Source organism: Plecotus auritus (genome assembly GCF_963455305.1).
Source record: "Plecotus auritus genome assembly, chromosome: 2".
Lineage (NCBI taxonomy): Eukaryota > Metazoa > Chordata > Mammalia > Chiroptera > Vespertilionidae > Plecotus > Plecotus auritus.
Window position 1 is genome coordinate 84,042,173 of NC_137771.1, and position 25,585 is coordinate 84,067,757.

General features: G+C 43.4%; 1 protein-coding gene across 2 annotated transcripts in view; it reads left to right on the top strand.

The window, feature by feature from the left end:
* The window catches only part of DTNBP1 (dystrobrevin binding protein 1), a 157,846-nt gene that overhangs the window by 11,857 nt on the left and 120,404 nt on the right, over window positions 1-25,585 (top strand). For both annotated transcript variants that reach the window (XM_080656839.1, XM_080656840.1), the window contains exons 2-5: window positions 3,893-3,946; window positions 4,584-4,634; window positions 17,287-17,347; window positions 23,485-23,617. In XM_080656839.1, coding sequence (XP_080512965.1) covers window positions 3,893-3,946; window positions 4,584-4,634; window positions 17,287-17,347; window positions 23,485-23,617 — 299 coding nt within the window. The remainder of the gene's footprint in view (window positions 1-3,892; window positions 3,947-4,583; window positions 4,635-17,286; window positions 17,348-23,484; window positions 23,618-25,585) is intronic.

The window sequence follows — 25,585 nt, forward strand, 5'->3', positions numbered from 1 at the left end:
ACATAGAATAATATAAATATCTTTGTATGAAATTGGCATTCCAATTCGTTAAAGTTGTTTGCTCAGAAGTTTCCGTCTGGTGGTTAGCCAGGCATTAGTGACAAAAAAACATGGGATCCTGTGTCAGGGTTTGCATGTACAGTTGTGCAGGTTATACACTGCACAGCACAGGGTTGGGGCATTTGTACATGAGTCAGCTTGTATATTAGGACAGTTTCTGGCTGGTGGCAGTGAAGTATCTTGAGGAAAGAGCACTTATTTCTATTTTTACAAAGGCTGTGTAAGGGCTTGCAGTGGTACTGTGGCCTATGTTTCAGACTCTATTTAGAAATGAATATTTGTTGAAGTAATCAAGAAGAGCATGTAGCCCAGCCAGCATGGTTCAATGGTTACATCAACCTATGAACCAGAAGGTCACAGTTCAATTCCCGGTCAGGGTTTGATCCCCAGTGTGGCACTTGCAGGAGGCAGCTGATCAATGATTCTCTCTCATCATTGATGTTTCTCTCTCCCTCTCCCTTCTTCCCTGAAATCAATAAAAAAATATATATTTTTTTAAAAAGAGCATGTTGAGCAATACTGTCTCATATGAGATTATATCATAATTTAGCACTTGCTTTTTTGTGACCTCAATAATATAGTACAGAGTCCACAGCCAAAAAATGGTAACAGTGGGCCAGTGAAGTGAAATAAATTATACAAAGTTTATGAACTTTATATTTTATATGTAGAAAAGCCTATTTCATTTTATATATGCATTTCTGGCCCATTGATCGGTTTTCCAGTCCAATAATTTTAAAAAAGCAAGTAGAAAGGTGAGAAGCTGTATAGTTAAGTAGCTCACAGAAGGAGTAAGGTGTCCAGTGGTGGAGATGGAAAACTTAAATTTAGAAAAAATAGACACAGGATCCCAAACAAACTAAAAAAAAACTAGTGTGGATTGGTGTCAAGCTAGTAAATGAAGAGGCATCTCTACCTTGTAAATGTGAGGAGAGTACTGTTTTGCCACAAAATACAGTCAGTGGTAGTCATAATAATGACCTGGAGTTTATCAGAAAAGGTTAAATAGAATATACCATACCCTCTTTAATGAAAGAGTTTTGTAATATATTTTAGAAAGCTTTATTTTAAAACTAGGGGCCTGGTGCACTCTGGGGTCCCTCCACGTGGCCTGCAGGGATGGGGCGGAAACCGGCAGTCCAACTCTGCCTGCCGCTCCTGCTATCCCAGCCCCGCTGCGCCTGCCACTTGGTAGGCTCGCTGCTGCTCCGCTGCAGTCTCCGAGCACCCATCCTAGGGTGATACCAGTGCCCGTGACCTAGAAGTGGCCATGGGCTTGTGCCCAGTCAGTCCCAATGCCGGTCCCAATCAGGTCCCGGTCCAGATGGGGGAGGGGCGCGCAGGGGGAGTGTTTGAGGGAGAGGCTCATGCTGCTGCAGCTACGCTCACCAGCTGTGAGCCCTGTGTCTGGTGCCCATCGGTCAGCTGAGTAGCACTCCCACTGTGGGAGCGTATTGACCACCAGGGGGCAGCTCCTGCATTGAGCGTCTGTCCCCCTGGTGGTCAGTGCGCGTCATAGCAACCAGTCGAATGGTCAAATGGTCAAATGGTCACTTAGGCTTATCTATAATAATAAAAGCATAATATGCTAATTAGACCAGGCAGCCGAACGACTTTCCGGACATCATTCTGGACGTCCTTCTGGACGAAGCCGTGGTGGCAGGGGCGGGGCAGAGGCAGTTAGGGGCAATCAGGGAGGCAGGTGAGCAGTTAGGGGCAATCAGGCAGGCAGGCAGAGTGGTTACTGGTGATCAGGCAGGGTGGCAAGCAGATAGGGGTGATCAGGCAGGCAGGTGAGCGGTTAGGAACCAGCAGTCCTGGATTGCAAGAGGAATGTTAAACTGACAGTTGGACATCCCCCGAGGGGTTCTAGATTGCGAGAGGGTGCAGGCTGGGCTGAGGGACCCCTTACCCCCTCGTGCATGAATTTCGTGCACTGGGCCTCTAGTCCTATATAATAAAGAGGTAATAAGCAAATTGACCCTCATGCCCTCGCACAAGATGGCCACACCCATGTAGTCAAAGATGGCTGGCAGGGAAGGGTAGTTGTGGGCGATCAGGCCAGCAGGGGACAGAAGTTAGGGGCAACCAGGCCAGCAGGGGAGAGCAGTTAGGGGCAACCAGGCCAGCAGGGGAGGGCAGTTAGGGGTGACCAGGCCAGCAGGGGAGGGCAGTTGGGGGACACCAGGCCAGCAGGGGAGGGCAGTTAGGGGTGACCAGGCTATTAGGGGAGGACAGTTGGGGGAGACTGGGCCTGCAGGGGAGGGCAGTTGGGGGTAACCGGGCCGGGAGGGGAGGGCAGTTAGGGGTGACCGGGCAAGCAGGAGAGGGCAGTTTGGGGGGACCAGGCTAGCAGGGGAGGGGAGTTGGGGGGGACCAAACCTGCAGGGGAGGGCAGTTAGGGGTGACTGGGCCTACAGGGGAGGGAAGTTAGGGGTGACCAGGCAAGCAGGGGAGGGCAGTTAGGGGTGACCAGGCTGGCAGTGGAGGGCTGTTGGGGGGGACCAGGCCTGCAGAGGAAGGCAGTTGGGAGTGACCAGGCCTGCAGGGGAGGGCAGTTGGGAGTGACCTGGCCTGCAGGGGAGGGCAGTTGGGGATGACCAGGTCGGCAGGGGAGGGCAGTTGGGGGTGACCTGGCTGACAGGGGAGGGCAGTTAGGGGCAACCAGGCTAGCAAGGGAGGGCAGTTAGGGGTGACCGGGCTGACAGGGGAGGGCAGTTAGATGTGACCAGGCTAGCAGGGGAGGGCAGTTAGGGGTGACCAGGCTGGCAGTGGGGGGCAGTTAGGGGCGACCGGGCTGGCAGGTGAGGGCAGTTGGGGATGACCGGGCCGGCAGGGGATGGCAGTTGGGGATTACTGGGCCAGCAGGGGAGGGCAGTTGGGGGCAATTGGGCTTGCAGGGGAGGGCCGTTGGGTGTAATCAGGCCAGCAGGGGTGCAGTTAGGCATCAATCAGGTTGGCAAGGGAGTGGTTAGGGGGTGATCAGGCTGGCAGGCAGGCGAGCAGTTGGGAGCCAGCAGTTCCGGATGGTGAGAGGGATGTTCAACTGCTGGTTTAGGCGCAATCCCACAGGGATCAGGCCTAAACCAGCAGTTGGACATCCCCCGAGGGCTCCCAGGTGAGAGCAGGCTGGGCTGAGGGACACCCACCCCCCCCACCCCCCGCCAGTGCACAAGTTTTGTGCACCGGGCCCTAGTATACATAGATTTACCTTTATGGTTGAAAGTATTGTTGAAAGCATTTCCCTATGGAACCCCTCCACCCTGCACATGACCCCGCGCCCCCCTTGCCACACTATTGTCTGTGTCTGGGGGTTATGCATACATGTATATAAGTTTTTTGGTTAATCTCTCCCCACCCATCTACCCACCCGCCCCCAAATTTCAACAAATGTTAGTACTTAAAGAGATTTGAAGTTTTACTTAATAAAATGTGCTGCTTAGTTCTTTTTATGAAATCTGCCAAGTACACATAAGTGTACCTCTTTTTCTAATGATTCCAGATAAATGAGGTTTCTCTAGTTTGATCACACAGAGGAGTTGTTTCTAAAAAGGGTATTTGGGACAAGGAAACATAAAAATGTTTGCTACAAATTTTCTATTTGTAGTTTCTCACATATAGTAAAGACTATGTTTGGATTATATACCACATATAATATTTACTACAGATTTTTCATTTGTGTTATATAATACATAGTAAACACTATCTTTTACAAATACTTTTTCTTGCTAAAAATATTGGCTTCTTCGATCCAAAATATGAACAACTGTGTAATTTACTATTGAAAAATTTTCTTGAGCTCTGAGAATATTTTATATTTGTTTCATTATAGGTTGAAGACTTTAAGTGACAAGTCAAGAGAAGCTAAAGTAAAAAGCAAACCAAGGTAAGCTTGTGCTAAGATTTGATTTACTATGACCTAAATTTCATCCAACTTTTAGTTATAGTCATAATGGTATAATTACTTTAATGGGTTTTATATCTATTAAGTGCATCTGACTACAAAACAACTTATGATTCTTTTAAATTTTGTAACCCTAGAAAAATTTTTGATAAAATTGTAAAATGATTGAAAAAATGGTTAAGTGTAATTGTTTTAGTCTGAAAATCAATGGCTGTTTTTCATTAATCATTTTATTTGCATACTAAGAGCAAATTAAAAGTCCTGCATTAAGAAACAAATTAATAAGGGAACAGTATCTGGCAAGCAGACATCTTTAGCTCTGTTCACTTTTTAATAAAGTAAAGCACATGGCCAAATGTCACTTTCAACCTAGAGATAATGAGCTTTCAAAAAAATACTTATTTTGCACTATATTGAAGTGTTTATTTTTATGTGCTGAAACTAATTTACTAGTATAGGGCCAAGTAATTGTTGATAGAATGCAACAGTGTAAGTTGTCATTAGTGATTTTAAAATATTTCATGTTACAATTGACAATGTCAAAATTCTTATATGTAACTTTTTTTTAATAGGCCTAAATCAGAAATAGTTTTAATAAAAGAAGTGTTTCTTTTGGCAGGACTGTTTCATATTTGCCAAAGTACTCTGCTGGATTGGAATTACTTAGCAGGTAAGTGTTTTCATTTAAATAAGAAGATTGTACTTCTGACTATTTTATTGTCTAAAATATTTTATAATTTGTAGATAAAAACTTTAATAATGAAATTTTATATGAACATAGTGATTGGGAATTATTTGCTTATTCCTTTCTCAGAGGGGCTTTTACTTTTCACTGGTTAATACAAAGGCCATTAAGACTGAGCAGATTGATCAAATTGTACTTACTAGTCAATACTTTATGTGTATTTATTATGCTTACTAGAGGCCCGGTGCATGAAATTTGTGCATGGGGTGGGGGTCCGCTCAGCCCAGGCTTCACCCTCTCCAATCCGGGATCCCTCAGGGGATGTCCAACTGCCGGGATCGGGCCTAAACCAGCAGTCAGACATCCCTCTCACAATCCAGGACCGCTGGCTCCTAACCGCTCACCTGCCTGCCTGCCTGATCGCCCCTAACTGCCCTCCTGCCAGTCTGATCACCCCTAACCGCCTCTGCCTGCTGGCCTGATCACCACTAACTGCACCCCCTGCCAGCCTGGTCGCCCCCAACTGCTCCCCCCCCCGCCCCCGCCACCCTGGTTGCTCCCAACTGCCCCTCTGCCAGCCTGGTTGCCTCAAACTGCCCCCCCTCTGCTGGCCTGGTCACCCCCAACTGCCCCCCCCCCCACCGGCCTGGTCTTCCCCAACTGCCCCTCCTGCCATCCTGGTCGCCCCATGCAGTCTGCTGTTCAGTCGTTTGGTCACCCTCACTAACCCCCCTGCCGTCCTGGTCGCCCCATGCAGCCTGCTATTTAGTTGTTTTGTCGGCCCTCACTAACCCTCTGCCGGCCTGGTCACCCCACGCAGCCTGCTGTTCAGTCGTTTGGTTGTCCCTCACTAACCCCCCTGCCAGCCTTCTCACCTCATCACAAGAAAGTTGATCTTGAATTTGAGTCCTCAATCATTTTCTTACTTTGATTCTTACTTTTTATTTCTTCATGGTTTTATAGATATGGTTTTCTTAGCTATGAAATCAAAAGCATTAGTAATGAAAGAAAAAATAGAAATATTGGACTTCAGAAAAATTAGTAACTTCTTTACTTCAAAGAACATGATCAAGAAAGGGAAAGAGCCGAAACCGGTTTGGCTCAGTGGATAGAGCGTCGGCCTGCGGACTGAAGGGTCCCGGGTTCGATTCCGGTCAAGGGCAGGTACCTTGGTTGCGGGCACATCCCCAGTGGGGGGTGTGCAGGAGGCAGCTGATCGATGTTTCTCTCTCATCAATGTTTCTAGCTCTCTATCCCTCTCCCTTCCTCTCTGTAAAAAATCAATAAAATATATTTAAAAAAAAAAATAAAGGGAAAGAAATAACAATCTATAGAATGGGAGAAAATATTTGCAAATCATATACCTGATGAAGGACTTGTATTTAGAGTATATAAGTAAGTTTTATAACTCAAAAATAGAAAGACAACCCAATGAATAAATAGCCAAAGAATCTAAATAGATATTTCCCTAAAGAAGATATACAGATGGCCAATAAGCACACCAAAAGGTGCTCAACATCATTAGTCATCAGGGAAATGCAAATCAAAACCACAATGAAATAATATTTCACACCCACTATAATAAGAAAGACAGATAATAACAAGTATTGTTGAGGATATGGAGAAATTAGAAACTTTTTGTATTGCTGGTGGGAATGTAAATTGGTACAGCTACTGCGGAAAAAAGATTGGTAGTTTCTCAAAAAGTTAAACATAAATTTACCGTGTGACCCAGCAATTTCACACCAAGAGAAGTAAAAACATATGTCAACATAAAAAATTGTACACAAGTGTGCAGAACAGTATTAATCATAAATCAGTATTTATGATAGCCAGAAAGTAGAAACAGTACAAATATTCATCACCTGAATAGATAAACTATGGCATATTCATACAATAGAATATTATTCAGTCACAACAAGGACTGTGGATGAAACTTACAAATATATTAAGTTAAAGAAACCAACACAAAAGCCCACATATTGTATGAAATGTCCAGAAGAGATGAATCCATAGAGACATTAAATATATATGTGGTTAACTAGGTTTGGTGGAGAGGAGAATGTGTAATGACTGCAAATGTGTATGTTTTTTGGGGGGATGAAAGTTTTCTGGAATTAGATAGTGGTAATAGTTGCCCAACTTTGTGAATATACTAAAAATACTGAATTATATACTTTAAGAGGGTGAATCCTATCTAATAAAAGAGTAATATGCAAATTGACCATCACTCCAACACACAAGATGGCTGCCCCCATATGGACACAAGATGACCAGCAGGGGAGGGCAGTTGGGAGGGACCAGGCCTGCAAGGGAGGGCAGTTGTGGGTGGTCAGGCCAGCAGGGGAGGGCAGTTGGGAAGGGAGGGCAGTTGGGGGCAATCAAGCCTGCAGGGGAGGGCAGTTAGGGGTGACCAGGCTGGCAGAGGAGGGAAGTTGGGGGTGACCAGGCCTGAAGAGGAGAAGGGAAGTTGGGGGGGGACCCAGGCCTGCAGGGGAGAGCAGTTGGGAGGGACCAGGCCTTCAGGGGAGGGCAGTTGGGGGGGACCAGGCCTTCAGGAGAGGACAGTTAGGGGTGACCAGGCCTGCAGGGGAGGGCAGTTAGGGGTGACCAGGCCTACAGAGGAGGGCAGTTGGGGTGATCATGCTGGTGGGGAGGTGGGGCCATTGGGGGTAAGCAGACCAGCAGGGGGGCCAGTTGGGGGCGAGCAGGCCATCAGTGTGGGTCAGTTGGAGGTGATCAGGACAGTGTGGGGCAGTTTGGAATGAGCAGGCCAGTAGGGGGGCAGTTGGGGGCAAGCAGGCCAGTGGGGAGGGAAGGTGAGGGTGAGCAGGCCAGCGGGGGGGGGGGGCAGTTGGGGGCGAGCACACTGGCACGGGGGCATTTGGGGGCAAGCACACTGGCACAGGGGACAGTTGGGGGTGATCAGGCTGGCGGGGGGGGGGCAGTTGGGGGCAAGCAGGCTGGCAGGCAGAGTGGTTAGGGGCAATCAGGCAGGCAGGCAGGCAGGCAGGCAGGCAGGTGAGCGGTTAGGAGCCAGCAGTCCCGGATTGCCAGAGGGATGTCCGGCTGCCGGTTTAGGCCTGATCCCTGTAAACCGGCAGTAGGACATCCTTTGAGGGGTCCTAGATTGGAGGGGGTGCAGGCCAGGCTGAGTGACACCCTCCCTCCTTCCCCCAAACCCCATGCACAAACGTGCACCGGGCCACTAGTCGTATATAATAAAGAGCTAATATGCAAATGGTCGTCATGCTGTTATGGCTCAGACACTCAACACTGGGGAGAGAGGAATGGGAACCAGCCAGGCACAAATGTGCTTGTGAGAGAGGAATGGGGACCAGCTAGGCTGCAGCCTGGGAGAGGGACAAGCCACATGTCCCACGGTCCCGGGTGCCAGTGGCTGGGGCTGCGGCCTGGGAGAGGGACAAGCTGCCCACCCCATGGTCCTGGGTGCCAGCAGCTGCATCTGCACCTGCGGCCCGGGAGAGGGACAAGCAGCCTGCCCTTCAGTCCCGGGCACCAGCTCCTGCAGCTGCGGTCCAGGAGAGGGACAAGCCACCTACCCCGTGGTCCCAGGTGCCAGCACCTATGGCTGCAGCCTGGGTGAAGCCACCCGCCCACGGTCCCCTGCGGCCGGCCAGAGAGAGGGAATCCTGGGTCCCGGGTACGGGGCGAGGCAGAGGTGGTTAGGGGCGATCAGGCTGGTAGGGTAATAGTTAGGGGCGATCAGGCAGCCAGGCAGAGGTGGTTAGGGGCCATCAGGCAGGCAGAGGTGGTTAGTGGTGATCAGGCAGTCAGGCAGGCAAGCGGTTAGGAGCCAGCGGTCCCTGGATTGCGAGAGGCAGTCAGACATCCCCTGAGGGGTCCCAGATTGCAGAGGTTGCAGGCCGGACTGAGGGACAACTCCCCTCCCCTTCCCCCGTGCATGAATTTCGTGCACCGGACCTCTAGTATAACATAAAATTTATTATCTTAACCATTTTTTAAAAATGTATTTTTTATTGATTTCAGAGAGGAAGGGAGAGGGAGAGAAGGATAGAAACATCAATTATGAGAGAGAATCATTGATCGGCTGCCTCCTGCATGCCCCCTACTGAGGATCGAGCCTGCAACCCGGGCATGTGTCCTGACTGGGAATCAAACCCTGACCTCCTTGTTCATAGATTGACGCTCAACAACTGAGCTACACATCTGGGCTTAACCATTTTTTAAATGTACAATTCAGTAGTGTTAAGTACATTCACACTGTTATGCACCCAATCTCCAAAACTTTTCATCTTGCAAAACTAAAAATCTGCCTGTTAAACAATAACTCCCCATTGTCTCCTTCCCCTTGCATCTGACAGTTGTCATTCTACTTTCTCTTTTTATGACTTTGATTAGTACTCTGGGTACTTCATATAAATGAACTTGTACAATATTTGTCTTTTTCTGATTGGTTTATTTCACTTAGCATAGTGTTATCAAGATTCGTCATGTTGTAGGGTTTATGTCAGTATTTTCTTCCTTTTCAAGGCTGAATAATACTTAATTGTTGTGTGCTGCATAACGATGTTTCAATCAATGACTGACAGCATATACACTGAATGGCCAGATTATTATGATCTCTGAACACAAAATAATCTGGCCACTCTCAGTGTGTGTGTGTGTGTGTGTGTGTGTGTGTGTGTGTGTATGTGTGTGTATGTGTGTGTGTGTGTGTGTGTGTGTGTGTATGTATATATATATATATATATATATATATATATATATATATATATATTAGAGGTCTGGTGCATGAATTCGTGCATGGGTGGGGTCCGGCCAGCCTGGCCAGGGGGAGAAGACATGGGTGGTTGGCTGGCCTGCCTGCTGGTCGAACTCCTGGTTGAGGGGACAATTTGCATATTAGCCTTTTATTATATAAGATATGCACTGAGTGGCCAGATTATTATGCATTCAGAGATCATAATAATCTGGCCACTCAGTGTATAGTGGTCTCTTAAGATTATGATGAAGCTGAATTTCTTATAAGAAATGGAAGGATATGTTCAGGAGGAATTTTTTTTTTACTTGGACAGGAACAGTATCTGTGGGGTTTGGCAATAGATTTTCTCTCATTCACAGCACCTCAATTTTAAGTGCATAGATTATATCCCAATCAGTCAGCCTCTAACTTGTTTCAGCACAGAAGACACTGTTCCCCCAGTTCTATATATTCAGAGGGTGCTACAGCCCTCCCAGTTCTAGTGTGATGGTCTTCAGAAGACATTGTTATAAATTCTTTGTTGAAGACCTAAGATCTTGTACAAGGACACAGGTCCACAGGAGCTACCTTAACAAATAGAGGTAGACCTTGTTTTATTGTGCTTCACTTTATTGCACTTCACAGATGTTGCTTTTTTTTTTTTTTCAAATTGAAGGCAAGGCCCTCCACTGGAGAAAAGATTATAACTGGCTTTACTGCGATAGTCTGAGTTATGCCAATATTGAGTACCACTGCCACTTTAGTAAAGCTTTCTGTGGTAGTGTTCCTGTACTCTGGAACTGTTTTCAGGTTGTAATGCTGTAAAGCAAATATGAATTTAATTTCTTCTATCAGTTCAATACCAGAGAGCATTCTTTTTGCCACATAGGGTCAATGGTAACAAAAACAAATTTCCAAGTTCAAAATATTGAGTCCTTGGTTTTATGCCCTCTCCATGTTAAACACCCCCTTTTTCTTTTTCTTTTTTTATGAATACTACAAAGTCCCTTAATCTGCTCCTACATGCAATAGGCAAAACCACATTGCCATGATAATCCCCTATGTTCCTTTATCTCTCCATCTTGATTTCTTATTCCTATTGATCTCAGGCCACCTTTCACTCCCTCCAGATAGTCACTATTGTGGTGATCTGTGCTTTAAACCCAGCCAGTTTCCAATCAGTCCAGCCTACATCCCTGATCATGGAGCAGCATTGACAGCTTTGATGTTCTATTTCTGACTCCATTAGAAAGAAGCAGGAGGAGGGCTTTTGGGACAATGTTTATAAAGTCTATATTAATGCACAGCAATGTCCCAGACCTTCACTTTCACTCACTGACTCACTCAGAGCAACTTTCATTCCTGCAAGCTCCATACATTTTTTTTACTAGAGGCCCGGTGCACGAAATTTGTGCACAGGAGGGTGTTGTTCCTCAGCCCAGCCTGCACCCTCTCCAATCTGGGACCCCTTGAGGGATGTTGGACATCCCTCTCACCATCTAGGACTGCTGGCTCCCAACTGCCCTCCTCTGCAGGCCTGGTTCCCCCCAACTGCCCTCCCCTGCAGGCCTGGTTCCCCCCAACTGTCCTCCCCTGCAGGCCTTGTCCCCCTCCAACTGCCCTCCCTTGCAGGCCTGGTACCCCTCAACTGCTCTCCCCTGCAGGCCTGGTCCCCCCCAACTGCTCTCCCCTGCAGGCCTGGTCCCCCCTAACTGCCCTCCCCTGCAGGCCTGATCCCCCCCCAACTGCCCTCCACTGCATGCCTGGTCCCCCCCCAACTGCCCTCCCCTGCAGGCCTATTCACCCCCAACTGCCCTCCTCTGCTGGCCTGGTTACCCCTAACTTCCTACAACTGCCCTCCCCCGCAGGCCATCTTGTGGTGGCCATCGTGTGTCCACATGGGGGCAGCCATCTTTGAGCACATGGGTTGGTCATCTTGTGTCTTGGTGTGATGGTCAATTTGCATATTACTCTTTTATTAGATAGGACACCATATTTTCAGTGTGCTTTTTCTACATTTAGACCTGTTTAGATCAGCCGTGGGCAAACTACAGCCCGCGGGCCGGTTCCGGCCCGTTCAGCTGTTCTATCCGGCCCGTGGAGCTCTCCCCTCCACTCCTTTACTTTGAATTTATATTAGTTCACACAAACACTCCATCCATGCTTTTGTTCCGGCCCTCCGGTCCAGTTTAAGAACCCATTGTGGCCCTCGAGTCAAAAAGTTTGCCCACCCCTGGTTTAGATTCATAAATACCACTCTGTTATGGTTGACTATAGTATTTAGTACAGTAGCATGCTATACCAGATTTTGTGTAATGTAGGAGCAATAGGCTATATTACATAGCCTAGGTGTGTAGTGGACTATAACATCTAGGTTTGTGTCAGTGCACTCTATCATGTTTGTACAACAAAATCACCCAACAACTCATTTCTCAGAATATATCCCCATTGTTAAGTGATGTGTGAATTTATACCATACTTTGCCTATGCGTTCATCCACTAATCCGTCAGTCAGACATCCTTAGCATTGCCATGGAGGTGGGAGAGGCTCCCTACACTGCCACTGTGCTCACCAGCCGTGAGCCTGGCTTCTGGCTGAGCAGCGCTCCCCCCCCCCCCCCCGTGGGAGTGCACTGACCACCAGGGGGCAGCTCCTGCGTTGAGTGTCTGCCCCCTGTTGGTCAGCGTGCATCATAGTGACCAGTCATTCCATCATTTGGTCATTTGCATATTAGCCTTTTATTATGTAGGATACCCTGTAGATGAGGCCCCCTAGAACCATAAGAAATGCAAAAAATTGATGGTTAACTCATTCTTGAATTGTCCCCACTTAAAATCAAATTGCCCCCCCCCCCCCGCCCTGTGGGGCATGTGCTGCACCTTGGGAACCAGTGGGCTTGACACTTTTCCTCTCTGAGCTTCATTTCTGAATACATATGCATATACCATGGGAATTATAATCTCTTCTCCGCCTACCTCACTGGGTTGTCATGAGGAGGTTCTGAGCTAATAAACCTAGAGATGTTTCATCAAGTAAGTGATGTCTAAACTGGAAGGGATTGTTATTTTTAAGCCCATGGGTATCCTTGCAGGTAGCAAGTGCTGATTAGGGGAGGAGGGCATGATTGTTTCCTGAGACTGTAGCTATGAAAGCTTTGCACAGGGTTCCGCAGGCCTCGGAGGGGCGGGCTCTGGTCAGCAGCCTTGTAATGGTGGTCGTCCCTGGAGGCGCTGGCAGGGGGTAGGTTGTTAGGGGGGCGGCGAGGCCAAAGGGGGAGTAACTGTCAAACCTTCCCGCTTGGAGAAACCAAGATGGCGGCATAGGTAAACACCTAAACTGCTGCCTCGCACAACAATTTCAAAACTACAACTAAAAGACAGAACAGACACCATCCAGAACCACAGGAAAGCTGGCTGAGTGAAAATTCTACAACTAGAAGGAAAGAGAAAAGCTCACAGAGAATTGGAGGTACGGCATAGGGTCTTTGTGCGCGCAGAGAGGAAGGGCGGCTGAGAGCCTGGCTGACTTTCTCTGGCGGAAGGGGGAAGGAAGCCTCCGACCGCACTGAACCCCAGTTCTGACTGCACTGAACCCCAGTTCCAGGCGAGCCCCTGGGGACCCACGCTCTTGTGGGGGGAGTCTGGACTCTCAGGCGGAGACTCGAGCTGGGGAAGGCGGAGGACTGAAAGCGCACATGCGTGCAAGGGCAAGGCTGACAGGAAGCCAAGACTGAGACTCCACCCCATCCAAGCTGAGCACAGAGGCTATTGCAATTTGGCAAGTCTAATCCAATAAGGCTGTCTCCAGCACCGAACTTCTCCCAGCGTAGACACAGCTGATCCTTACAGCCAACTGGCCTGGAGGTCAATTCTTCCCAGTGATACCAACAACAATCAAGACTTAATTAAAACAAGGCTGTACACACAGTCCACAAAGGGGTGCACCAAGAGTGTCCACCTCAGGTTAACTGGGGAAGCAGACCCACTGGGCCATATTGGAAACCTAGCACAAATATCTACCTTACCAACTCAGGGAAGCAGTGAAAATGCGGGGTCAAAGAATCAGATCAGAAACGAAAGAAATGGAGGAAAACAAACGACTGGATATAGAATTCAAAACCACGGTTATAAGACTTTTTAAGAATATCCTAGAAAAGGCTGATAAATATAACGAGACCCTCGAAGATATGAAAAAGGACCAACTAGAAATTAAACATACACTGACTGAAATAAAAAATATTATACAGAGACCCAGAAACAGAATAGAGGAACACAAGAATCAAGTCAAAGAATTGAAATACAAAGAAGCAAAAAACACTCAACCGAGAAAGCAAAAAGCAAAAAAAAAAATCCAAAAAGTTGAAGATAATGTAAGAAGACTCTGGGACAACTTCAAGCGTACCAACATCAGAATTATGGGGGTGCCAGAAGAAGAGAGAGAGCAAGAAACTGAAAAACCTATTTGAAGAAATAATGACCGAAAACTTCCCCCACCTGGTGAAAGAAATAGACTTACAAGTCCAGGAAGCCCACAGAACCCCAAACAAAAGGAATCCAAAGAGGACCACACCAAGACACATCATAATTAAAATGCCAAGAGCAAAAGACAAAGAGAGAATATTAAAAGCAGCAAGAGAAAAACAGTTAATTACCTACAAGGGAGCACCCATACAACTGTCAGCTGACTTCTCAACAGAAACTATGCAGGCCAGACGGGAGTGGCAAGAAATTTTCAATGTGATGAATAGCAAGAACCTACAACCAAGATTACTCTACCCAGCAAAGCTATCATTCAGAATTGAAGGGCAGATAAAGAGCTTCACAGATAAGAAAAAGCTGAAGGAGTTCATCACCACCAAACCAGTATTATATGAAATGCTGAAAGGTATTCTTAAAGAAGAGGAAGAAGAAAAAAGTAAAGAGAAAAATTATGAACAACAAATACATATCTATCAACAAGCGAACCTAAAAATCAAGTGAATTAAAAACCTGAGGAACAGAATAATCTGGTGAATATAATAGAATCAGGGGCATAGAAAGGGAGTGGACTGATAATTCTCAGGGGGAAAGGGGTATGGGGGGTTCATGAAGAGAATGGACAAAAATCATACACCTATGGATGAGGACAGTGGGGGGGAGGTAAGGGCAGAAGGTGGGGTGGGAAATGGGTGGAGGGGAGCTATGGGGGGAAAAAGGAGAAATAATTGTAATAATCTGAATAAAGATTTATTTAAAAAAAAAAAAAAAACCTTCCCGCTTGGTGCCATTCTTTAAATTGTATGTGGCTGTTTTGCAGCTGTACCTGCTCAGGGTAGGGCTCCAATCTCCTGGAGCAGGGTGGGGGCCGGGCCAGGGCGGAGCCAGGCGGACTAGGAGGGCAGGTTTAGCCATGTCCCCAGCGAGTTTCAGCATGCTTCCTCTGCGGAGATGGTGCTGCTGCTGTCGGGGGAAGGGTCTAAGCCTGGGGCCTGCTCAGGCCTGCCTCCACCTGGGTCTGGAATTGTAGGGAGGAGGGGCGTGCCCGGCCCCAGCGCAGAGGGGGCCTGGCAGTGGCAGGCCATGGGCCCCGAGGGCACTGATGGGTGGTTGCCAGCGTGCTATTGCTGTGGGCGCCCCTGGCGGGCGTGGCCGGGGGAAGAGATTGGGAGTCGGAGGTGAGGGCTGCAGCTACCCCTGAGGCTGGGTCTTCTCCCTTTCCGGTCAGCCTCCCCGTCCCACCGGGGATGCAGGGACTGGGGTAGGGTGTCCATTCAAGGGGATTGGAAGAGCTCCCAGTGGCCGCTTCCTCTTCCTTCTTTGCATTCGGGGCTCCTATCAGGCTGTCTCCTCAGACCCTGGGGAACTTGACTCTGGCTGTCTGCCCACTGCTGCGTGCACATCAATATGCAAATTGGTCGTTAGGGGGACACCCTCATGGAAAAATTAGCATATTACCTCTTTGTATGTATAGATTCCTATCAACAGTGCACAACAGTTCCCTTTTCTCCACATCCTCACCAAAACTTATTTTTGGGGAGTTTTTATTTTCTTGTTTGCTTGTCTTGTAGGTATTCTAATTAGTGTGAATGGTGAGAGTGGGTACCTGAGTCTTGACCTGATCTGAGAAGAAATGCTTTCAACCTTTTACCATTGAATAGGATGTTAGCTGTTGGCTTATCTTGTATGGCCATTATATTGAGATACGTTCTTTCTGTACCTAATTTGTTAAGAGTTTTTATTATGAACAGATGTTGAATTTTCTCAAATGTTTTTTGTGTCTGTTGAGATGATAATGATTTTTTTCCCTTTCATTTCATTAATGTGATGTACCACACTGATTATGGATATTGAACCATGCTTGTATCCTATATATAAATCCCACTTGATGATGGAGAATGATCCTTTTGATGTGCTGCTGAATTTGGTTTGCTAAGATTTTACTGAGAATTTTACATCTATATTCATCAGGGATATTGGCCTATAATTTTCTTTACTGATAGTGTCTTTTTTGCTTTTGGTATCAGGGTAATGCTGGCTTTGTAAAATTAGTTTGAGTGTTCCTCCTTTTTGATATTTTTTGGAACAGAGTGAGAGGACTTACATTAATTATGTTTTAGATGTTTGGTAAAATTCACCAGTGAAGCCATCTGGTCCTGGACTTTTCTTCATTGAGACATTTTTGATTACTGATTCAACCTCCTTATTAGTAATTAGTCTGTTCAGCCTTTCTATTTCTTCTTGACTGAGTCTTGATAATTTGTATGGTTCTAAGATTTTTTTTCCATTTTTTCTATGTTGTGCAGTTTGTTGGCAAATAGTTGTTCATACTAGCCTCTTATGATTCTTTGTATTTCTGGGGTGTCAGTTGAAATATCTCCTTTTTCATTTATAATTTTGTTGATTTTGGTCTTCTCTTTTTTTCCTTGGTGAGTCTAGTGAAAGGTGTCAATTTTGTTTATTTTTTCAAAAACCAACTCATAGTTTGGATAATTTTTTCTGTTGTTTTTCTATTTTCTATTTCTTTTATTTTTGCTCTGATCTTTATTATTTCCTTCTATTAGCTTTGGCTCAGTTTGTTCTTTATTTGGGGTCCTTCTCAATGTGGGTGTTTATCGCTACGAATTTCCCTCTTAGAACTGCTTTTGCTGCATACGTTTGGTATGTTATGTTCCCATTTTTTTTTTTTGTCTCAAGATAACTTTTTTATTTGTCTTTTAATTTCTTTTTGATGCAGGAGGTAAGTTTTTTTATTACTGATCCATTCTCCTTACCAGTTATGGGTCTATTCATATTTTCTGTTTCTTTGGGATTCAGTCTTGGTAGGTTTTGCATTTCTAGGAATTCATTTCATCTAGGTCAGTGGTTGGCAAACTCATTAATCAACAGAGAGGCAAACTGTGGCACAGCTTGCGAGCCGCAGTTTGCCGACCACTGATCTAGGTCATCTAATTTGTTGACATATAATTATCTATATTACTCTCTTATCATCTTTTTTATTTCTGTAGAATTAATAATTGTCTCCCTTTTGTTTCTAATCTTATTTGAGTCTTCTATTTAATAAGTCTATCTAAAGGTTTAAATTTGTTCATCTTTTTAAAGAACCAAATTTTTGTTTCATCGACTTTCTCTCTTTTAATTAGTTATTTATTTAAATCACTACAAACTCATGGATGTTTGTTTAATTCTTTGAATTAATAACCCAGTACTACCATTATGTATTGTGTTGCTCAAATTCTTCCAGATTTGACCATTGGAAGCCCCTTCAAATTGACTTCTGTATCCTTATGATATATCCCCATTATTTTTTTAGCTTTTCTTTTCAGAAACTATAGGATGTTCTAGGCTCATCTTTAAATAGTATTTTTAAATGTTTTAAAACATTAAAATTTTGAATTATTTTTTGCATTTTGAATATTTTTTTGCTTTTCTTAGGTATGAAGATACATGGGCTGCACTTCACAGAAGAGCCAAGGAATGTGCCAGTGCTGGAGAGGTAAAGAATTATTCGTTAATCTTATACTTGTGGGATATGCTAGTTTATAAGAAATTAAATTTACATTAAAATTTTTTTCAGGATATCTGAAATTGAATTTAGCAGTTGATTATGAAACTCCCTATATAAAGCACATTTTCATAATATGTCAGTCAGGTAGTTTAATTAGGCTTAAAGAGTTTGACTTTTATTCTCAAGTCACAAGTAAATACATGGTTCATCGAGGTATTTGAGTCTAATGTCTTTGCATATGTAAATTACAATTTGTAATTTCTTTTTACCCACTGTTTAAGAATTTCTTATTATTTGGACAAAAGCTTAACTTTGGTCAATCTACCAAAAATCACTAATTTGCTTAGCAAATAAATATAAAATTTTAGGGGTGTTAGCCTTAATTCACTTAGAAGATCAAACTATTCTCTAGCACTATACATAGAGTATATAATGAATATATGTGACTTATAATTAAAATTATTTGGTGCATGTACTTAGAGTTTTAGCCAAGATCAAATACTCTGTGCTATTAATGTCAATCAAACCTCTTTCTAAAGACGCTTTTGTGATTCTGATGTTAAATTAATTTAGACTGACTTTCTTTACCCTTTACCTACATTAGTGAGACTATAATCTAATAAAAGGGTAATATGCTAATTAGACCAGGTGACTGGACATCTTCTGGACATCCAACTTCCTTCTGGACAGTTAGGGGGCAACCAGGCCAGCAGGGGGGAAGTTAGGGGGCAACCAGGCCAGCAGGGGAGGGCAGTTGGGGGAACCCTGGCCTGCAGGGCAGGGCAGTTGTGGGGGACCCATGCCTGCAGGGTAGGGCAGTTGGGGGGGGGACCAGGCCTTCAGGGGAGGGCAGTTGGGGGGGACCAGGCCTGCAGGGGAGGGCAGTTGGGAGACCAGGCCTGCAGGGGAGGGAAGTTGGGGGCAACCAGGCCTGCAGGGGAGAGCAGTTAGGGGTGACCAGGCTGGCAGGGGAGGGAAGTTGGGGGTGACCAGGCCTGCAAGGGAGGACAGTTATGGGCAACCAGGCCTGCAGGGGAGGGCAGTTGGGGGTAACCAGGCTGGCAGGGGAGGGCAGTTAGGGGTGACCAGGCTGGTAGGGGAGGGCAGTTAGGGGCAATTGGGCCAGCAGGGGAGCAGTTAGGCATCAATCAGGCTGGCAGGGGAGTGGTTAGGGGGTGATCAGGCTGGCAGGCAGAAGCGGTTAGGGGCAATCAGGCAGGCAGGCATGCAGGCAAGCAGTTGGGAGCCAGCGGTCTTGGATTGTGAGAGGGATGTCCTACTGGATCGGGCCTAAACGGGCAGTCAGACATCACTTGAGGGTTCCCAGATTGGAGAGGGTGCAGGCTGGGCTGAGGGACACCCCCCCTCCCCATGCCGGCCGCCAGTGCACGAATTTTGTGCACCGGGCCTCTAGTATTCTTTATAAAATCAAATACCATACAGCAGTGAAAATTAAAAAACTACTATCCCTACATTTATCAGCGTGGATGAATCCCACAAACAACATGCAATTAAGACTATATCCTGTAGAGGATCTTTAACAAATATTATTCTTTTGATTGGAAGAAGTATTTCATAATAAAATAAATATAGGAGAAATAAATTTCTGTAAGATCTATTGTTTATGCTATTTTGGGAAAGTTTTTCATGGTTGAGTACTTGGTTATTTTAAGATTCACATCTAATCAAAAGTGCCTCTATTGCTCTCCAGAAATGTAGTACTCAAGTTTAAAAATGAAAAAAATTTAAAACCCTCTGATGTATTGTTGAGATGTATGTAAATATTTAAAATGTATAACTTTATTTTTTTTAATTTATCTTTATTGTTGAGAGTATTACAGATGTCCCCCTTGTTTTCCCCATTCAACCCTTCTGCCCCACCTCTGCCTCTCCCTCAAGCCTTAAAAAATGTATAGTTTTTATATGTAGTGTTAAGCCTGTCATGTGTTTATTTTGTCAGACCATGATCAACAGTCTTTGGTGGTCTTCAACCTGTTTGACCCTACCAGGGCAAATATACTTAAGAGCAATTCAATCCTGTTTGACAAATTATTTTACACTCATCTAATATAAAGATAAACCTTACTATATACAGTAGTCTTAAAATTTAGGGCAATATCTTAGAAAACAAATAGCTATGGTCAATGGTAACTTTGCTGTCTAAGCTTTTTCTACAACTTTTTTTTTTACAAGTTCTTTGACTTCTTTTCCACCCTTTAGCAATATATAAATGAATATATAGTTAATATTGACTTAGGAGTTAGACTCTGAGAGCAAATTTTTAAAGTTAGACTTACAGTGCATTATTTGCTTGTAATTTCTATTGTGAAATATTTGCTTGCCTTCAAATTAAACTCTTAAGAATCATTTTTTGTTTAATAATTTGATGTGTAAGCTGGTTAAGTTGGACATGCTTCACTCTTCCAGCATGGATCTGCTCTGCCTGTGGTAAAAGGTGACCTGATTGGGCATTAGAAATCCTAGTTTCTGCATGAATACATATTGGCCTTGGGCACATAAATTAGTCTTTCTGTTTTAGTTTCCTCCTCTATGAAATTAGTTTCCACCACTTACCCTGCTTACCAAACAAAGTGGTATGGAAATCATATGAACTAATATATCCCCACACTCTGAACTGTCAAGATTTCTACACAGTGAGGTCCTGTTGTTAGCCATTTTGTAAATCATTGGTGTTCCCTGCTTTTTTTTTTTTTTTTTTTTTCATTCTTCTAACTTCAGTGTCCGCCAGAAGGAATTTTGGAATGAAGCACTATGGGTTTGTCTTCCTCCTTAAACTTGATTTCCTGGTGTTGAATCTGGGTTTATTCAGAAATATGGACCAAGTAAAAACATTGGCTTTCTGTAGGTAGCTCGTTTCTTATCATTTAGTAAAGTTTAAGTACAGTTTTGCAGAACATTTTCTTTTTGCTAGTTTTTCACTTTTCTTCTTCCTCTTTAAACCCATATAGTACAGTTCCCAGAACATTGATTTAAGGGTGTGAACTTAAAGTGTCAAAATCCCTGGGATTGAGTAGAGTTCCACTGTGGCCCTTGGGAAAGTGATTTAGCTTCATTATGCCTCAGTTTCTTCATTTATAAAATGAAGGTGGTAATAATGCTTAGTATACAAGGTTGTTATGTGGTTTAAATGAGATAATACATATAAATTGCTTAATACAGGACCTGGAACATAGAAAATGCTCAGAATGTTTTAGTATTATTACATAATTATTAATAATGATTTCTGAAAAGCTATTCAACCTCCCACTCTTTTAAATGAAAGCAACATTTTAGTGTATTTTGATATATTCTTTCTATAAACACTTCTTATATTTTATGTTTAGGATATATCTTAATTTTGTGGAAGGATTGAACTAGACTGTAGTTAAGTTTAATATTTAAATGTTGTATTTTAATTTTCAGTAAGAAATGGCTAATATCTAAAAATTGTTTATTCTAGGTTCTTTAAACTATTAACCTAATTAACCAGAGTAACTAAGATTAACAGCCTTTCTTTTTTCTTTTTTTTTTTTTTTTTTTGAGAGGGGAAGGAAAAAAGAGAGAGAGAGAGAGAGAGAGAGAAACATCAATGGGTTGCCTCCTGTACACCTCCCGGTGGGGGATCAAACCTACAGCCTAGGTATGTGCCCTGACTGAGAATCAAACCTGCAGCCTTTTGGTATACTGGCAACACTCCAACCGACTGAACCACCCGGCCAGGGTGATTTCACAGGCTTTTTAAAAGATATTCCATGAACAAGGAAAAATATATTATTTATCCTCAAGTCAACCTTGTGATATAGAAATTATTTTTTTTTTTCAGAGTTTAGTACTGAAGCGAAGAGAATTTGTGAGACCTACTATGAGAATATAAGCACTAAAGAGGGCAGGATTTTTTTTTTCTTGTTTTATTCACCATTGTATTTCTAGTGCCTAAAACAATGCTTGGCAGATAGTAGATGGTCTGTAGAAGTTTGTTGACCATTTAATTTTTAAATTTTTTATTTGTTGATTTTATAGAGGAGGGAAACGTTGTTTCACTTATTTATGCATTCATTGGTTAATTCTTGTACGTACCCTGATCAGAGGTCAAACCTGCAACTTTGGCACATCTAACCAACTGAACTACCCACCCAGGGCTTGTTGATTATTTTAAATGAATTTTATGAACACAGATCCTTGTTTCAAGCCTTAGTTTCCTGATGATGGTAAGTTACCTCACAGCTTGCCTATGAAGACTGCTTGGCATTTTTTTTTTTTATTGCTGTCTTTTTAAAACTACTCTTAGGGATCATTTTAAAACTGGTAGGCAATAGGCATTTAAAAATATTTTTATTGATTTCAGAGAGAGGAAGGAAATGGGAAAGAGAGACAGAAACACCGATGAGAGAGAAACATTGATCAGCTGCCTCCTGCACTCCCCCTACTAGGGATTGAGCCTGCAACCCAGGCATGTGTCCAGACTGGGAATCTAACCTGTGACCTCCTGATGCATGGGATGATGCTCAACCAGCTGAGCCAGGCCAATAGGCATTTTTATTTGTTTATTTATTTATTTATTTTTAAAAATATATATTTTATTGATTTTTTACAGAGAGGAAGGGAGAGGGATAGAGAGTTAGAAACATCGATGAGAGAGAAACATGAATCAGCTGCCTTCTGAACACCTCCTACTGGGGATGTGCCCACAACCAAGGTACATGCCTTTACCAGAATCGAACCTGGGACCCTTCAGTCCTCAGGCCGACACTCTACTCACTGACCCAAACCAGTTAGGGCAGGCATTTTTAAATATACAACCTTTAAGAGAATGCCACTTGAAAATGTGTGGTGTCACCTTTCCAGCTCAGTTCAGGCTTGTAGGTGAGAGATGATGTGGTTATTCTTTCAGTGTGGGTTGAAAAACAATGGAAAGGTATGAGAACTGGGGATAGAGTGAGGAAACTAGGCAGGTTTCTGACCTCTTTATTGTAGCTTAGTTCTTCTGCTTCAAAGTTGTGAATTTCCTACATTATTAAAATGTAGAAATAAACAATGTAGTTCAATATACAAATAATTTTACATCCTATTTTGTTATTTTTATTCCTCTAAAGCTCTTTCTTTAGAGATATTCAGTAAGAATCAATTGTGTTCATGTTTCAACTTATGTAGACTCTTACTTAATCTTGGAACATGTAAATTATCTTTTTTTTAAAACTGTAACTTTACTTTGAACCCTGATTTACATATAAAATTCAAATGCATTTTTTTTTTGTTATACAGTGAATTTTGCCATCTTTATATTATATTACTGTGTGGGTATCTTTCACAGTTCTTGCTTATCATTGGTGATGTTTTCAAAAGATGACCTCTCCTTGCTCCTTCTAAATCTTATTCTAGGCTCTTTCCCCTACCATCCTGTTAAGAGCAAAACAAAATTGTCTGGGAGAAACTGATGTCTGTCATTTTCTTCAGAGTCTTCAGGAAAAGAAATTAGAATTATTTTAGACTAGTCTAGTATTGCACCACCCTGCTATTACCGTAATATTTTACATTTGAATTACTTCTTTGTTAACATAAATCCTTCTTTTCTCTTTCTGGAATTGATCAATTGCCTCAATAATTTCTTCATATAAAAGAACCATTTACCTTATGCAATCTGTTCCTATTAAATGTAAATGAAATGAGTGTATTCTAAATGCATTAGGGGACTTTGCTGTAAAGAATTCCTTTTGTAAAAAGCAAATAATTACCTAGCAATTATGTTTTGGGTTGTTTTTGTTTGTTTGTTTTTTCAGTTGTTAGTGGTAGTTTTTGTTTTATTTTTCTAGATTTGGATTTTCAAATTCAGGGTTTACTTAAAAAAGGGTATACTTAGAAGTGATTTCTAAGGTCATTTCTGAACTTTGTCTTCTCTGAATTAAGATGCACTGAGACAAGCAGTAATTTGAGGTTTTCTATACTGAATATTAAATTGGTTGTTTTCTAAGGAAGAAAACAACTTCAGTCTTCTTTCTAGTGTCCTGTGACTTATAGTCGGTAGAGGGGTTTTTAAAGACAACATCAGCCAGCTCTCATTATGATGACTACAGTTTCTTTGTGCTTAAAATCTGGTTTTACTTTACCCTTCCTCTTTTGTGTTGCAGCTGGTGGATAGCGAGGTGGTCATGCTTTCAGCACACTGGGAAAAAAAGAAGACGAGCCTAATAGAGTTACAGGAGCAGCTTCAGCAGCTTCCAGGTTTAATAGCAGATTTAGAATCCATGACAGCAAATCTGAGTAAGTTTCTTGTTCGTATCTGTACATTACCTTTAGGAATGAAAATAATTTGGACTGGACCTGGTATAATTTCAAAGCTTTCTAAGAATACATTAAATTCTTGGTTAACAGAATTTTTTAGAAAGTGGTATGTTCTAGTTAATTTCATATTCTGATTGAGGATTAGACAGAAAATGATTTAAAGTGTAGAAATGATTTCTAAAATATACATCAGTAACTTTTTCTGGCTCAGCTCAGCTCAGAAAACACAATTATAGTTTTTTTGATTCTTAAAGTGACAGGGTTATCTTTGTGACATTAGCTCTCTGCTAAAAGTATAAGTATGGCAAATAAAAGGGATTAGGGTGACTTTGTCCTGACTATGGTATATACTCTGGTAGTAGTTGCTTTTCAAGTTAGGTCTGCTTAGAGCAGGTGTCCTCAAACTACAGCCCGCGGGCCACATGCGGCCCGCTGAGGACATTTATCTGGCCCGCTGGGTGCCGCTGCCTGTCCTGCTTAGCAGCCGACTCGTCCCGGGCCCGCAGTGTGCATAGGAATTTGTTCATAGTTGTTTTTTTTAACTATAGTCCGGCCCTCCAACGGTCTGAGGGACAGTGAACTGGCCCCCTGTTTAAAAAGTTTGAGGACCCCTGGCTTAGAGCATCATGTATTGCAGTATGCTTTTTTTTCTCTTCAAACTGAAAAGAGATCAAACAAATCCACTTACCAGAGGGTATCTGTTTGACTAAATTTGTACCTTCTGGAAGTTTATATTTTTTTGGTATTTTTTTTTTATTGCAATGAATTTTGCTGATATTCTTTATTTCTTGAGCTTATATTTAGAAAATTAACGTTTATGTTTGACAATGCTACATCCTAGGATAATATGGCTTACTACTTTCTAACCAAGCTTGAGGTCTTAGTCAAGTAAGGGTTAGGAGCTGTCTGCAGAGGAGATAACGTTTTGAGCTAATAATCTGATCAGATCCAGCAGCTGCTTGGTTTCCACAATAGAATATCCAGCCAGCCCTATAGAGATGTAGACATGGTAAGCAGGCTATGCTAAGGCTTGCCGCAACCATTTGTAACCAGGTGGTGGCTGTTGTGTAACAGAAATAGATAGCACTTCTGACTAGGTGGTGTGGTTATACAATTTTGGCAAGCCTGTGGGTTATAAAAGTGGAAATTCCTTTGACACCTGAAGTGTCTCATGCTGAGCATTAGAGTGATTTCAGCCTTGCAGATGCCAGCACAAATTAAAGAATATTTTTGTCTGTCTGCCAGGGAGTGACAGCTGAAAATTGAGACACCCTCTTAAAGGGCCAGCACACAAAATTCCCTGTGGAGCCACTCACCTTGTGCTATGGCAGCGGGAGGGTGAAGTGGATTGGAGCTGTGAGAGCAGAAGACAGGACTGGAGACTGGGGATAGAGCTCAGAAGGCAGACACCCCAAGTTTCCTGGGCTGAGTCATTCCCTTATGCAGCTGAGGACATCTTTCCCACATAGACATTTGCCTTGCCTGAGGGGAAGATAGTCGACACATCTTATTGGAAAACACCTTGTTCTGAGGTGATTTAAGAGATTAAAAATAACAATTAGCCTCAGGCAGAAGCAACTGCCCCACCCTATTGAAAAAAACTCTCACCACACCTGAGGAGGATTGCCTAAGGGGGCAATTCAAGTCAGAACCCTATCAGTCTATAGGCAGAGGCCTTCTCTGGAGGCTTTGAGTCTTTGCCTGATCTAATTAGTCAGAAACAACCTTTAACACTGTCCTGCACTAGAGATTGAGAGGTATAGAGATCTACCTAATACATAGTCACAAACCCAAACATCCAAAATGAGGAGACAAAGAAACAATCCCCAAATGAAAGAACTAGAGAATTCTTCAAAAGAAGAGAGAAATGAAGCAGAGGTAAGAAATTTATCTGAAACAGAGTTCAGAGTAATGATGTAAAGATGCTCAACAGCATGAAAAAAAGAT